The sequence below is a fragment of the Sebastes umbrosus genome, chromosome 9 (assembly GCF_015220745.1).
Source record: "Sebastes umbrosus isolate fSebUmb1 chromosome 9, fSebUmb1.pri, whole genome shotgun sequence".
In the NCBI taxonomy this organism is placed as follows: Eukaryota; Metazoa; Chordata; class Actinopteri; order Perciformes; family Sebastidae; genus Sebastes; species Sebastes umbrosus.
The window spans coordinates 25604819-25620674 of record NC_051277.1 but is presented as its reverse complement, the minus strand read 5'-3'; the positions used below and the strand labels follow the sequence as shown (position 1 = coordinate 25620674).

Here is a 15856-nt window from a genome sequence, read left to right as displayed (position 1 = left end):
GAGAGAGAGAGAGAGACAGAGAGAGAGAGAGAGAGAGAGAGAGAGAGAGAGAGAGAGAGAGAGAGAGAGAGCAGGCGCAAAGAGAAATAAGAAACAATGCCGATGAAATCCCCGGCAGCAATCTGGTAATTCACACATAATAACTTTAATCAGCATTGTAACCCAATAAAGTCAGATTTTTCAGCGAGAATATTTACTATAGCCATGTATAATTCTTTGCAAAAATGTAACTGTTTTTCTATTGATTAACAATACTGACACTTACTTATGAACAACAGAATTTTCCAGTTGAGCACTTTTTTTCAGTGTGAAAGCACTGGCTATGTACATTCTTGATTTTTAGTATACACACTCATACAAACTACTGTTGGAGCACACCAGAGGCGGAGAACCATGGAGAGGTTTCCTTCTCTAAAGGGGAGTGTCAGAGTTGACAAGGCCTCTCTTACACAATATGTAAACGATAGTATATCCGAGGTAAACCATGTAGGAACTCAAATGGCAACCGGAGAGCTCTTGATTTTGAGTCATGACGCGGATCATTCACTGGCAATCCTAAAAGTCTTCATCTCTACAGTTCAGTGAATCCAAAATGATGAACAGTGTTGAAACAGCAAATAACAGACAGTCAGTCCGTCAGTCTGTCTGTCGGTCGGTCGGTCGTGTTGGTCGGTTTCAGGCTAGTCAGGATACAAAAAGCAAAGCCACAGTCAAACCACACTGCTTGTGCCACTGTTAGAAATTGGAGAACTGGACGATAATAATAAAATACCATCATTTTGTCACAATTAAAGGCATTTGGAAATCATTTTTCCCCCGATCTCTCTTCTTGTTCTTCTTTGTCGTCGTCTTCTTTTTTTCCGATACAGTATAGAAACAGTAGAACAAATCAGAGTAGAGTAGAAACAGGCAGTCTTTGGTGGGGTGGGGGGCTGCTCACGTGTCTCTGTTACCTGCCCCCCACCTCGCTTAGTGTCATAAAGTGGATGTTGGAGGGGCAGTCGGACAGCTCCGGCTGCTGCTCTATAGGCAGGGAGTAGTAGCCGTCGTAACCCTGAACCAGTCCTCCGGACAGCAGCTGCTGCTTCTCCGCCTCGCTCCACGCCCGGCTCCCCACATCCCCTAAATCCACCCTCTTCCTCTCCTTCTCCCACGCCCCCTCCACCGCTCTCTTCCTCGCCTCCTCCCTCACCCGCACCCTCTCCTCCTCCTCGTTCCCGCCGTAGCGCACGCACAGGCACAGCGCCCCCTGCTGGAGGGTGATGTCAGCGAATCGTCGAGTCCTGCCGTTCACCGTGGCGCTCATCTGAGACACGCTCACGTTCACCCCGCTCTCCAGGACGCGGCCCCCGACTCCCAGCCCCAGAGCGAGGTCTTCCTCGATCGGCCGGGACTGGAGGAAGTGATGGGTGTCGCAGCCGTGCACGGTGAAGCTCAGCCCGCTGAGGTGGACGGCGCCGTTTAGGATGGCCGCCACGCGACGGCTGTCCTCGCTGGCTACGCCGATGACTTCGGCGCTGACGCGGCCGTGGGAGACGGCGAACCGGATGCTGGGGCCGAGAAGAGAGGGTCGGGAGCCGAAGGGAGGAGGGCGCGTCGGTCTGTGGCAAGTTGAGCCGACGGGCTCCGAGACCAGAGGTAACCTCTCCAGAGAGATGAAACTCCTCAGCTGTCTCCGCAGCTCACACTGGATCCCCAGAACCACCTGGGAACAAGAACAACTGGTTAACAAAATATATTACAGAGGTTTGAATCCACTTAGATAATGTGTCATCTGTGATAGGAGATCTTTTCACAACCGACATTTTGACTTGTAACAATAAAAGCACAGTAATGATGGTTCTGTTCCCACAGCAGGAGAAGCATAGGTGTATAATAGTAAAATTAAAGGTGCTATTGATAATATTCAGCCACTAGATGTCGCTTTCTCTCTCCCCCGTTCCATCGCATTCACTTCACAACAAGTCATTGCCAGGAACTCATCAAACTCAACAAGATTTTTTATCCACACTAACTGGCAACTTGATTGCTGACGACACAGAGATACCACGTGATGCCAACGCTATTATACTATTGGCTCACAAGCCTTATTAAAAGTAGGAACCAAATGTCAGATATGTTCCACAAAGATAAACAAAACATTCATTTTGGACCTGTCAAAATGTTTTAAAATATTTATTCACAGTCATAATCATTTATTTTTTTAAAAAGCCATGCTTTTCTTCAGCACCTTTCTAAAAGCTCTGCGGATGTATTATTGTTTCTGTTATTATTCATCTACATAAAAATGTTATCAGTAAGACTTTTAATGATAGCTGAAATCCTGTCAGCCGTTTCAGTTTCAGGTTCCTGGTATTGTGCATGCTGTCACACCGTCATAGCAGAAGCACTTGAACAGAGCCATAATTAATGTCATTAGTAACACCTGTGTTTTTCCAACTATGACAAGTCAAAATGTCTGCTGGGAAAAAGGTCTGTAGCAGGAAAGTGGTAATTAATGTTTTTACTTTCCTAGTCTTGCATAGCCAGACCTATCTTCAGAGTGCTGTGTCAGCGCTATAGAAAGCTCCACACATTATCATTCAGGTATTGGGGGAAAAAATTCTTTAAACCAATAACTCCAACACCAACCATCGTCTTGGGCAACACTAAGCACAGGATGCAGCGACGGTGGCCTTGCAAAATAGATGGAAGAAGAAGGTGAAGAGAAAGCTGTGTGAAATACGCGGCCAATGGCAGCCTTATACCCACAGTCTACATCTGGTGAGTCAGACTATTATTTCCCTGACAACACCATTGTTAAAATCTCTGTGGTAAAAAATGTCTATTAGGGATTAGGGTTGGGCATACAATACTGTATAATGACTTAGTATCTTGAAATAATGACTCAATATCTCAAATATCTTAAAATACCAAGATACCTTCTCAAAATAATTACTTATTATGAGTTAATATCTCAAAATAACGAGAAACATTGTCAAAATAATTACTAAGTATTCCAAAATAATGACACAATATCTCAAAATACCAAGAAACATTCTCAAAAGAATTACTTATTATGAGTTACTATCTCAAGATAATGAGAAACTTTCTCAAAATAATGTCTTAGTATCTCAAAATAATGAGTTACTATCTCCAAATAATGACACAATATCTCAAAATACCAAGAAACATTCTCAAAATAATGCCTTAGTATCTCAAAATAATAAGACATTTTCTCAAAATAATGAGTTAGAATCTCAAAATGTATTTTTTTATTTATATAAAAAGGATCCCCATTAGCTGATACCAATCGCAGCTAGTCTAAATGTCTAAATAACAATACAATATCTCAAAATACCTTTAAATGTATCTCAAAATAATGGGTTTAGTATCGCAAAATAATGAGAAACTATCTCAAAATGTAATGACTTAGTGATCCAAAATAATGACATTTGAGTGACATTATTACTAAGTCGATACTAAGTCATTACTTTGAGAAAGTTCCATACAGGATCTTATTTTTTCATCACAAGGCTAGGTTTTCATCTTTTTTTTCTCCATAGTATTCTTTGCAGTTGTTCTGTGATGAAATTATCATATTGCGTTAATAAATTAATTAACCAAATTAATAAAGCCAAGCAAATTACTTAAAAAATAACAGAATTGAATTAAGTTATTGTTTTTCATATATACAGTTTTGTCCCATGTTATGCGTAATGGTGAAATAGTTAATTGCATTAATTTACTTCACATGTGAGTTTACATAAATTACACGTTGTGATACACAGGGTTGCAACAAATGACCATTTTTTAAAATTGATTAATCTGAGTACTGTTTTTTCGTTTAATTACAGCCTTAACTAATCCTTTGAGATATTCAATTTACAATGATATGAAACAGATAAAAGCAGCAAATGAGAAACATTCAAGTTTGACTTAAGTGACTTTAATGGCAATGCATTGATTATCAAAAGTAAAGTAAATTTTCTATTGACTAACTGATTGGTCGACTAATCATTTCAGCACTCATACTGCTGGGTGGAAAACATTCTTATTATTAACGTATTGTGGATTTCAGCCATATTGCCCATTAGTAAGAACCCGAATGAGTCATCAAAAATATTGATATGTTCTACGGGAGGAGAACCGAGAGGGCAAATAAATACTAAATATATTTTTTAGATATAATGGGCATATACCAAGGGATAACCAAACTATTAACACAGAGACACACAATTAGAAGAAGAAGAGCCGTGCTACTGCAGGTGACTGGGGTTTGTAGTGGTGGAAAGCTCACCTTGCTGGAGTCCCAGTCCTGCGTCTTTGTCTGGGTCTTCATCAGTTCATATGTTTGTTCCATTCTGCCCACTTCAGGCTTCGGGAAGCCTGGGACAACATTATGAAGCTGGAAACCAAATAGCTGCAGCCAGCTACCAATGTCTGGACACACACACACACACAAAGAAAGAGAGAAAATTGCACGGATGGAGAAAGTTAGAAATATAATGTGTATACTGTGAAGCAAACAAAAAGTCATAAGGCCAAGGAAACAACACCTTGTACAGGAAATCACTATATATGAGCATAATACGTGGCAGAGATGGCTCGGCTGGTGTTTTCCTGACAAACAGATTCTGTAATAAACAATCCTGCTGCAGGAAAACGTGACAGGCCAAATGAATGTTCCATTAACCAGAAGGACATACGCCCCCACCCACATCCTATATTCATTCTCCAGCTCTCCTATTCCATCTCTTTCCCTCGCTCGACTTTCTATTTGGTCTCTCGGGGAAACAGTATGTTCTTGACAGACAGAGGGAACAAAACATAACAGCCTGTGTTAAGAAACAAGTTGATCAGAGGCTTGGCTGTCCTTTCTGTTGCCAGTACATTGTCTGTCACATCATTTCTTTCCGCCACACGGCTCACCTGTGGTGAGCTGTTTGCCCTGTTCACTCACTCTGTATGGCAGATGTTTGCAGTGTAGGTGTGTGTGTGGGAGTAGGTGCTGCTGAGTGAAATACCTGCCTGTGTCTGTGTGAGAGCCGTAATGTGGCAGCTGGTGTGAGTCACTGATTCAGTGTTGAGCTGGAGAGTGAATGAATGAGTGTGTGGAGATGTGTGAAGCTCACCTGTAGTAAACTCCGTCACCTCCTCCACTTTGCCGACTGGGCAGTTATTCTTAAAGGCGTACACGTTGAACGGCTTCGGCTCCTTGCTCAGCTCCCCCCACAGTTCGTGATTGGGCGAAGTCCATCGACCGGCTAGCGTGTCGTAATCCCGCCTGCCCAAATGCACCAGCCGCGTGAGAGGATCGTACAAGCCTCCGTGGAAGCCGATGACAAGCTGGAAGTCAGGGTTGGTGTCCTGGTAGACCTCTCCGTAAGGGGTGTAGAGGATCTCTTTGACGAGTCGCCCCTTGCTGGAGAAAACCGCCCTCGGACTCCCCACGCTGTCGCAGGCGACGTAGTACTCCTCCCCGCTGCTCAGCTCCATGGCGATGAGATGGCCCTGCAGGTCGTAGTACAGCGACGTGATCAGGTTGCTGCTGTGGTTGTACAAGTGGCTGACCCTGGTGGGATGTGACAGATCAGCATAAAAGAACTGCAGCTGCTCGCCCTGGCTGCTCTTAGTCGCCACGCGCCGGCCCAGCCCGTCGTAGCGGTACCACACGGAGCGCTCCGTCACTCGGTTGAAGACGCGGGTCAGCAGGCCGTTGGAGTTGTAGTCGAACAGGTCATTGGCTCGCTGGCGGAGGAAGCCGTCGTCATCCACGCTGTACTGTAACTCGCCGAGGTGTGTGATGCGGTCTCTCTGGTCGTAACGCAGCGGCGTCAGCCTGGAATGATGTGCATTAATGGCATTAATTAATAGTATAATGTTTACCATGTTCAACATGTTAGTTTAGCATGTTAGCATGTTAACTTGTTAGATAATTCTGTCAACACAAAAGTTGACCAGCCATCCCTAGAGTCATTTTGCTAACAACTTGCTAGCAGCAAGTTTCAAAATAGTATATAATAACACGTACATTACACTTGTTTTGACATAGTAAAGATGACTCATTCATTGCTGTAAAATGTATTGCTAGTAGGTAGTGACTTACCGAGCACTGGTCCCATGGCTGAGCAGGTTAATGTTCCCGTTGAGGTCGTAGCTGTAGCGCCACTGAGGCCGCTCATTAACCGAGGCACTTTGCAGCTGGCTGTCCGCATCGTACTCGTAAGTGTAGCGCGTAACGTTGTTGTCCACGCCCACCCTGATGTCACAGGTGGTCGTGCGCCCTGCCGAGTCGTACTGGATCGTCATCCAGTAGGCGATGGATTTAAGGATCTCGTACTGGACCTCGACCACCTGGCCGTAGGAGTTGAATACTTTGGTGTGCTTCATCAGGTGGGTGGTGATCACCTAGACAAGCGCAGAGGAGACGGGTTGGGTTTGCAGTTGATGAGAGCCATGAGAGTCAACCAAAACAGTAAAGTTGTGGGCTATAAAACCAAAACAAAGAGCTGAAAGACGCTGAATAGCTTCGTAGAGCATTTGATCCGTTGTGAAGGGACAAGTGTGTAATATTTTGGGGGATCTATTATCAGAAATGGTGTATATGTTTTCATAAGCATATAATCAAGTGAAACTAAGAATCGTTGTGTTTTCGTTAGCATAGAATGAGCCCTTCATATCTACATTGGGAGCTTCACAGAGTTCCGACATGTTTCTACAGTAGCACGGAACTGACAAACCAAACACTGGCTCTACAGACAGCTTTCCGTGTTTTTACATAACCTGAAGGTCACAGCCGTTCTCTGTCATGCTTGTGAAACTGCAGTAATGTGAGCCACAGTGTGCAAACACGTGGTAGTGCCTGCCAGCGTCTGACTTCCGTTGGTCCTAAAGTGGTGTTATTATGGTAAGGGTGTCTCTGAGCGAGGCAAATGATGTTACCACCGTTTTGCCCTTAGTGGTTCATGCTACCGCAGTCTTGGAAAGGGAGGAGTGAGTGGAGGGGTGTTCAGTTGTTTGCAATCTGCAACCTCACCACTAGATGCCGCCAAATCCTATACACTGTCTCTTTACCGTAAAACCAGCAAAGACACAATTTGAGGCTTGACTACTAAATGTATCCTAATTCATGTGTGTTACATTTTAGACGACTACTTCTGCTTACCTGGTTGAGGTCGTAAAAGATGACGCTGAACTTGCCGAACTGCTCGACCCGTCCCGATACGTCCACATAACGGTACAGATCGATGGGAAGAGGGGTCTCATTGATGACAGCCTGCATGCTCGTCACTCTGAAATTGTTGTAGCTGTAGTCAAACCTGGCGTTGACCAAGCCTTCTTCGCTAAAGCGGAAGATTTGCCGACTTGTCAGGGGACCTACACAGAGGAACCAGAGTGGTTTCATGTGATTAATTCACCAATATTTAAGTTTTAGAGACACACATTAGCATGTGCATGAACTAAACACACACCACAAATGCATTGGCACACACGGCCCTCACAGTTGGCCATCATGCTACCCGTACAAGCCTTCCTAATTAATTCAAATCAAGGACTAATTCAACATCATTAACACAGACACACGCAGTGCAATCCATTCCATCTTAACTATCCCCACACCTCTATGGCATTTCCAGTGGTGACCTTTAATATGGAGAGATAATGAAATCTAAAGACAATAGCCATGATGGACCAACGTGCTCCTTAATGTCAGAACATCAACTTTAACAACACCATTCATCACCTCTGCTGCTAGCTACTACAGCTCATCCTCCATTTGGAGAAAAAGGCCCGCTAATGAAACACCATTATGATGCTATTTGAGATGACTCTGATTGCAGTTAAAATGACTAAGTGTCTAGCTTTGGAGACCGTAAAGCGCTGGATCAGCATTACATCTTCTATTTTTATTTTCTGTGGAATGTTGATTCTAAACCTGCGCTAATGGGGAAATGGCAGAAGCACTGAGAGTGAGGTGGAGGCTTTTCTACAGCCCTAGGGAACTCGCAGTCTGTTCGTCTCGCTTCTATAGCTGTCACTTCCCCGAGCTGTCATCTTTCCCTCTCCTTTTTCTGTTCCTTTTCTCCCTCGCCTACCTCTCTATATCTCTGCCTCTTCTTCTTTTGGTCCCTACTCTTCCTTGTCTCCTCTCAAGGGACAATTACCACTATCTCTCCTCTCTCCGAGGCTCCGTTTGTTCTGCTGAAATGAGATCAGTTAGAGGAAGGTGAGAGTCTATTCACAGTGAGGGCAAAGCGATAAACACGCACACACATACACACACACAGCTGCGCCGCGCAGATTAGTGACACCTGATCACGGCGAGCCAATCGCAAAGCCGAGTGAAGTGAACCAGCAGCAGAGATGAGAGCTCTCTCAACGACCCTGGAAAGACTCTGTAACTTGAGGGAATTGGTGAACTGTATTAACAATGAAGGTATCCGATCATATCCGCTGCCACAGCTAAAGGGGCCCATTGATGGTAATGCCATTACCGGGTAATACTGCAAGTTATGAAGTGCAATGTCTTTCTAGCTAATTTTCCCGAATCAGAAGTGAAACAATTGTCACGTTATTAGAGTTATAATTGATGGCCTCGGGTAAGATTTCCTGATTCCCTCTCCCACGCAGACGTTTATGAGTGCAACCATGAACAAATGCTCACATGTAGGACCGGAACACAAATGTAGAATAGTCACACCTAGCCCACCACATATCAACATATATTCAGACAATCACTTGTTTACTTTGATCAAGCCTGGTTTGCGGAGGTGGGGAAGAGATGGCGCGGCTCGGGGCTCAGGGGATGGTCTCGTATTTACAGCTGTGGTAGACCACAGTCTCTTCCACTCGAACATGCTCGGCCCTATTCACACTTCTAACGGTGGCTGCGTCAGTCTCAAGATGAAATAGCACCACGGCTGACTCAAAGCCTGACTACGGAGTTTGATGCCTCTCAACAAATCTGGCTGGAGATGCATGATGGTGCAGTCTCGTCAAGAGTGCGCTGTGACGTTTTTATGCTCCGATAGATCCTTTTAAATGATCCATTTAAAGATGACTCATCGCACATTGTAAATATTTTAAAATCTGTGGCCTTTCCCTTTAGCGTGCATGTGCCATATGTATACGCACCTGTCTGTCTGTAGCGTATGGAGCTTATGAAGCCATTATGGGTGAGATGGATGGTCTTGACAGTGCCAGAGGCCTCGTCGTAAGTGAAGGTCACCAGGGTGGAGTCATAAACCACCTCGGAGAGCCGCGCCGCTGATGTATACCTTGAAAAAATAAAGAGCAAAATGATGAAAGGAATTTACAGAATAGATGATAAATGATTAAGTCAGAAATGTGGAATAAAATGCTATTTCTTTTTTTTAAATATACAGTAAAACATTTGAACTTCAATATAAGTAAACATGCTACATACCTCATGAATAATACAACGCCCTTGGGCCATTATGGAACAAGTTGCATCATCCTTCATCATTTCATCAAAATCAAACCGGCTGCTGTGGCAGTTATGGCCTTTCAAATCTCGAAAATAGGGCCGTTTATTATAGTGTCCCCATCGAGCCAATGAGTATTAAAAATGTTAAATGCCACAACGCTGCCCGAATCAGTCCTCTAACTTTCATCAAAATCAGATCCGTGGTGTCTGACATAGTGTGATGATAAAAAAATGTGACCTTTAATCAGTCTCCCCATTAGTCCAATCAGAGTCATTTGTAAGGACATCTGGGTGTGTGGCACGTTTTGTGTGAGCCAGACTTGGGGCTGTAATGGGGCTTTTAAATATCTGAGATTAGCCTTTAATTATAGCACCTTCATCAAGCCAATCAGTGTTATGTTTTTATTTGGCTGGCTGACTATAGTGCCAAGATGCATAACGCCTCCAAGTTTCATCAAAATCAAAATGCCGGTGTCGCCAATGTCACCTCTTCCACACCGCACTGCCTCCTCAAATTACCCGATAAAACCAACAGCCGGTGATATTTCTGAGATCTGATTCATACCTGTAGATGACGCCACGTCCCGTCCCCAAGTACTGAGTCCTCAGCAGACGCCCGTCCAGGGTGTAGTCCTGCATGAAGGAGGACTGGCTGTCAGGAGGAGTGTATATGTTCCTGAAGTAGCCAATGGACAGGAGCGACTGCAGGGTGTGTTTCACCATGCTGGGCATCGTCACGGCGACCAGACGGTCCGTTTGGTCGTATTCAAACACGTAGCGCCGCTGACTATGCAGGAGCAGCATAATGGACTGCAAGAAACAAAGACACAGACAGACGCACGGCTGAGTTATAATACTGTAGCTCTGTGGCGTGATGCGCCTTTTCTCTCTCTGTCTGCTAGATTTTTATATTTCAATGTCATTTCAGTGAAAACTTCAGAGACAACCTTGGTTTTAGTTTGAGGATCATTCATTTTTCAGTTAGTCAATGAAGGCTATTTAAGGTGAGCCGCCTCAGGCTAAAACATTGTTTTTTAATGCACTGCTCAATTTTGAGATTTGGGGTTATTTTGCTTCCATAACATCTCTTCTTTAGACTAGTTGAAAGAAAACATCCAAAATTCATATTTAGGTGTTTATTCCACTTCACTTTGTCTATTTGCATCTGTAGTTTTCTCCTAAATTAGTCAGCATTAGATAATGCCTCATTTGCATATTGAAACATACAATTTCAGAAAACTTGTAATACGAAAAATAATTGTCTTGTTGAAGTAATCAACAGGGGAAGTTCCATGGTAATATCTATTAGTTCAAATTAGGGCTGTCAATCGATTAAAATATTTAATCAAGATTAATCTCAAATTAATCACATATTTTTTCATCTCTTCAAAATGTACCTTAAAGGGAGATTTGTCATGTATTTAATACTTTTAACAAAATGAGAGTGGTCAAATATGCTGCTTAATGCAAATGTATGTATATATTTATTATTGGAAATCAATTAACAACTCAAAACAATGACAGATATTGTCCAGAAACCCTCACAGGTACTGCATTTAGCATAACAATATGCTCAAATCATAACATGGCAAACTGCAGCCCAACAGGCAACAACAGCTGTCAGTGTGTCAGTGTGCTGACTTGACTATGACTTGCCCCAAACTGCATGTGATTATCATAAAGTGGACATGTCTGTAAAGGGGAGACTCGTGGGTACCCACAGAACCCATTTTCATTCACATATCTTGAGGTCAGAGGTCAAGGGACCCTTTTGATGGCCATGACAGTTTTTCCTCGGCAAAGTATAGCGCAAGTTTGGAGCGTTATTTAGCCTCCTTCCCGACAAGCTAGTTTTCTAGTTTCATATGATGCCAGTATCTTCACACTAGCTTTAAACCTGAGCCCGCTAGAACCCTCAAAAGATCAATTGTGTTAAAGAAATTAGTGGCGTTAAAACAAATTTGCGTTAACACGTTATTATCGCGTTAACTTTGACAGCCCTAGTTAAAATGTTTCCCCTATTCACCTGTAGAGTCTCTCCTTCATTCTTAAAGTGGCAGTCATTTAAATAATTGTCTGTTAAGTCGCCAAATGAGTTAACGCAATGGTGATTGAGCCTATACGGCCCACTGATGAAAATATTGCAATATTTATTTGCAGCAATATGAAATGGGTGTCTGTGGTGACATTGCCAGAAAATGACAGTTGTTCTCTGTTGTATACACACAAACAATGGAACTGTGAACACAATTCAGAAAACTTGAAGCTCATGTGCATAGAAAGATATTTTTTCTATTCCATTTCAAAGCTCATGCATCAACAAAAAGCCTCCAGACTGCTAAACTCTGAGCACAATTACATTATTTTCACTCAAATAGAAATTCGAAATCAACCAGGACTGAATTCTTAAGGATTGCCACTTCAAACTAAACAATAGGCAACAAAAATTACCATAACTGGGTTTTTCAGCAATTTTGTTTACTGTTGAATTTTTTGTTTACTTTTCAGGCCGGCTTTAAGAATCCGTGCCTGCAGTCCAGTAGATACCTGAACAGTTTGAGCTGCAGTAAAACAACGTTGTGTAAAAATACATTTCTATTTAACTGTGAGGTATAATATTAATGTATTAATAATACATGCAGGTATTATTAATCTCTAGATGGTTCTGTAATATAAGCTCATTTGCACTCTAATTTTGTCTGAGACCAAAAGCTGACAGGAAATATATTTCAGGCTGAATATCATTTCATTAAATAGTTCAATTAATTTCAAAGACGGAAATTATAGCTCCTGGTAGCTTTCAGCTTTGTCACGCATGTTTTATTCCCTTTACTAAAAAATGACATGTGCAGTGCATTATTTCTAACCATTTTTCAAGAGCAGTGTTTTTTTTGTAAAAAACCCACTTTCAGGAAACCACTAGTTTCTTTTCTTTGCACCACTCTGTGAAAATCAGTCACCGCTGAGCCTTGAGACTTGAGTTATGTAATTCCTTACAATGAAAATCTTGTCTGCTTCTACTGCTCTCAAAGACATGGTACTGTTGTTTAGTCATGCAGCTACTGTAGAAGTGCAGACTGATTTAAAACGTCTGCACAATAATTGAACTCTGACATAATCTTCACTCTGCAAATGGATTTTCATAGTTAAGTAAAATGAATGGAACCCAAAGGCGGCCTCAAAAGGCAGGAAAAATACATTAAAAGATGCTTGGTAGTATAGAACTGTAAATGATTTGAATTTGTTTTCAATTTGTTACTTTCAGTTCAAACGGCAAAAGCACTTCTCACACTTTAAGTGTTAGTTTTGCTTTCAACTGCAGTAGCCTTGAAGCAGCGAACAGAGTAAGGAGCAGATGTGTTAGATTTCTGCAACAAGCAAAGACAAAAAAGCCATCAAACAAATCTCAGCATGAAACAGTTAGAAATCGTCTATCACATCCCGCCCCCGGACATGCTTTCTATACGTTACTTTATCTTGGTAGGTGTAGCTCCAGATCTTGCCGTTGACCCAGGCTCTGGACACCACCCTGTCGTTCTCGTACTCCAGCCGTTCAGACCAGTCACCGCGGTGAATGGATGACAACAGTCCTCCGCCAGAATAGCTGATGTTTACTTCGGTGTATTTGCTACTGGGCGACCAGACCACGGGCCGGCCCAGCGAGTCGTACTGGATGTGCAGGGTGAACTTCCTGTGGTCATCGTAGATCTTCCCTACTCTGGTGCTCTGATCAAAATCTATAGACAGCAGGTTCCTGTTGTGCGCCTGAAAAGAAGAATCAGCAAAATGTCATCTAGAAGGTGAACAAAATATAACTTTCTTTTTCCTTTTACTGCTTTATAATCATCATCCATTATAAATAAGGCCACAGACATGCAAATATAAATGAAGTGGCATATCTGAGACAAGCAGAGATTTCATTAGTTTAGATAAATTAGTTGTGACATTTAGAACAAACTGGACCTGCATAACAACAATAAATTGCCGTGTGTGAACAAGTGAAGAAGCGAGGCCTGGGGGATTGCTAATTAATTAGTACACATCAGATAAAATGTCCTGATGAAATATTCTGTTTGTGCGGTGTACTTTCTGTGCCAGGGAAAAAGAGAAGAGGAGTTGCAAGTCGGCGTGTGTGATTTGTGGAAAGTACAGCTAACGGGTTCCGAGTCACTTGACCTATCAGCTTGCCACCCGGTGACGTCATTAATCACCCAAAACATCCAACGTGTGTTGTGTAACAACAAGTTGAGGCACGGTTCAAACTGCTCTACAGTTTGACTCAAACACATGGAACATTCAGTGAATAGATTGCACTTAGGAGTGACATTTCTTTGTCATTTCTGATGGGAGGGTGTAAAGGTCAGATTGCACAACTTTTGGTTAACTCAGCGTAACATCCAAGATGTGTGATGTAATTTGACCTATTCACACAGGTTTCCATGATATGTGGCTGGTGTTTGGGTGTCTACTGCTTACCACAGTGAGTCAGAAATTAATTTAGAGAACTGGATATTCTATATTATTGGAGTTAAAGCTGCAGCGGGTAGAAATGGAGCAAATATGATTAAAAAAAAGTTATTTTTATAAAACGGTCGCTATATCCTGACAGTAGTGCATGAGACAGGTAATCTAAAAACGGGCTATATTTGTTAAAGCCTGAAAACAGAGCCATGAGGAGGTGCAGAAGTCTAGTTTTCTCTCAGAACACTTGAATTACAATATGCTGAAAGATTTCTTTTTCCCCGTGATGCCAAACACTTTCTGCAGGTTTAAATGAAGAATAAGTTGGTGATTTAGTGTTTTACCCTGAGCCTGCGTTCATAAGTGCTGTAGTTTGTTTTGCTCTGCTCCTTCCTCTGCCTCCACTCTATCAGGCTGGGGGCGTGGTCTCCAGGCAGGCTGATGTTGCAACGGCTGGCCGTGGGACTGACTCCTCCCCCCACGCCACCGGGGAGGAGGGGCTCCGTGATGAGCGACAGCTCCATCCCACTCGCCAGCGTCACAAGGAACGACCCGTCCGCGCTGACCCTGTATGAACTCTGAGCGTGGTCTATGGGGGTCGATGATATGGGTGGGTTTAACACGTATAGAGACGCACACACAGACACAAGGCCACACAAAACCACATATGCACACAAGGATGGAATACACAGCGGCAGATGAAAAAAAAGTGTGAAAAAACATCAGTCATCGTCTCAAAAAACAGTGTTGAGAAAAATCAGTGAGATACAGCAGCAGACTACATGAATGCAATGAATACAAGTCTGGCTTTTTGCATGGGTGTTTTGTTAGAATTAATTGCTAAAATCAGAGTATTTTTTCAAAAAATTCTTAGCAACATTAGCGCTGCACTGTATCTGCTATTGTATCTTTAGAAAAATGTAATCTATTGAAAAAGAGAGCATGAGAAAGAGAGACAGTTAGTGAGAGAGAGCAAAAAAAAGAGGAAGAGAGAGACACAAAGCAAGAAAGAGAGATAAGGGGGAGTGAGGTAAGGGTGTTTGGCCATGGCAGTTTTCACACATTGCAAATGTTTCTCAGAAACTGTTCTTTCATTTCTGTAGTGCTCTGAGTAAGATTTCACACAGAATTTACACATGCCAATATCACTTTGTCTCATGCCTTTACAATTTCCAAAACACAATTAATAAAAAAATTGCAAAACTGATCATAAAACTATATTTTAACCATCAAATTTAATGCAGCTAATAAACTGCATAATAACTTCTATTCCCTTCAGCACTATAAAACCCCCTCTCTGTACATACGGTTATTGTTGCCTCAGAGGCAGGAAGCGACACAGTGAGTTTGTGGGTGGTGGAAGTAAAGGAAAGGGGTGGGGGCACTCTAAAATAGGGGGTCATTTCAACTCTTCCCTGGCAGCTCTGTCATACTGTAACACTGCGCACACGCCTGCGTGCGTACAAGCGTATGTGTGTGTGTGTTGGAGCAGCTTTTCTCTCCCTGCAGTCCTGTCATTGTGACAACTGCTGGAAAGCAATTAAAGGGATGACATGAGAGGAAACTGCTCCCATGAGCGGCTTCTCCACTCCACTCTCATTTTCTCCTCTTCTCATCTCTGCCCTCTCTTCCATTTTTTTTCCCGCGGTCATTAAGGCGTTTCACAAGTCGGTCGGATCTGCCTCTTTTTTTGGTAAATAAAAAAATAAATTGTACATTTTTTTTTACCGCCCATTAGTGAGGTCATATCAGATCCATATGTGAATTATTTATAGAAAGGGATAAATCCTTTTTCAAAGCTGCGAATCTCCGGCGCACACATCCAGTGCAGCCGGTGAGGAAGGAGAATACAAGAAAACACAGGTCAGTGTGTCTGACCTGACCAGAATAACAGCCACGTTACTGCAGTTTGCCAGTCATACATTTTTAAACATCACTATGCCCTTAGAGTACGCCCTCCTTACA

At 42.7% G+C, this 15856-nt stretch overlaps 1 protein-coding gene across 1 annotated transcript in view; it reads right to left on the bottom strand.

Annotated features, from left to right (window-relative positions):
• Positions 1-121: 121 nt before the first annotated feature.
• tenm1 (teneurin transmembrane protein 1) overlaps positions 122-15856 on the bottom strand; it is a 215412-nt gene continuing 199677 nt past the window's right edge. The window contains exons 30-38 of the mRNA XM_037779353.1: positions 14236-14480; positions 12902-13195; positions 9996-10240; positions 9118-9260; positions 7148-7359; positions 6089-6390; positions 5115-5821; positions 4280-4422; positions 122-1705 (exon numbers count right to left, since the gene is read on the bottom strand). Of these exons, the coding sequence (XP_037635281.1) occupies positions 950-1705; positions 4280-4422; positions 5115-5821; positions 6089-6390; positions 7148-7359; positions 9118-9260; positions 9996-10240; positions 12902-13195; positions 14236-14480 (3047 nt within the window). The 3' untranslated portion in view covers positions 122-949. The remainder of the gene's footprint in view (positions 1706-4279; positions 4423-5114; positions 5822-6088; positions 6391-7147; positions 7360-9117; positions 9261-9995; positions 10241-12901; positions 13196-14235; positions 14481-15856) is intronic.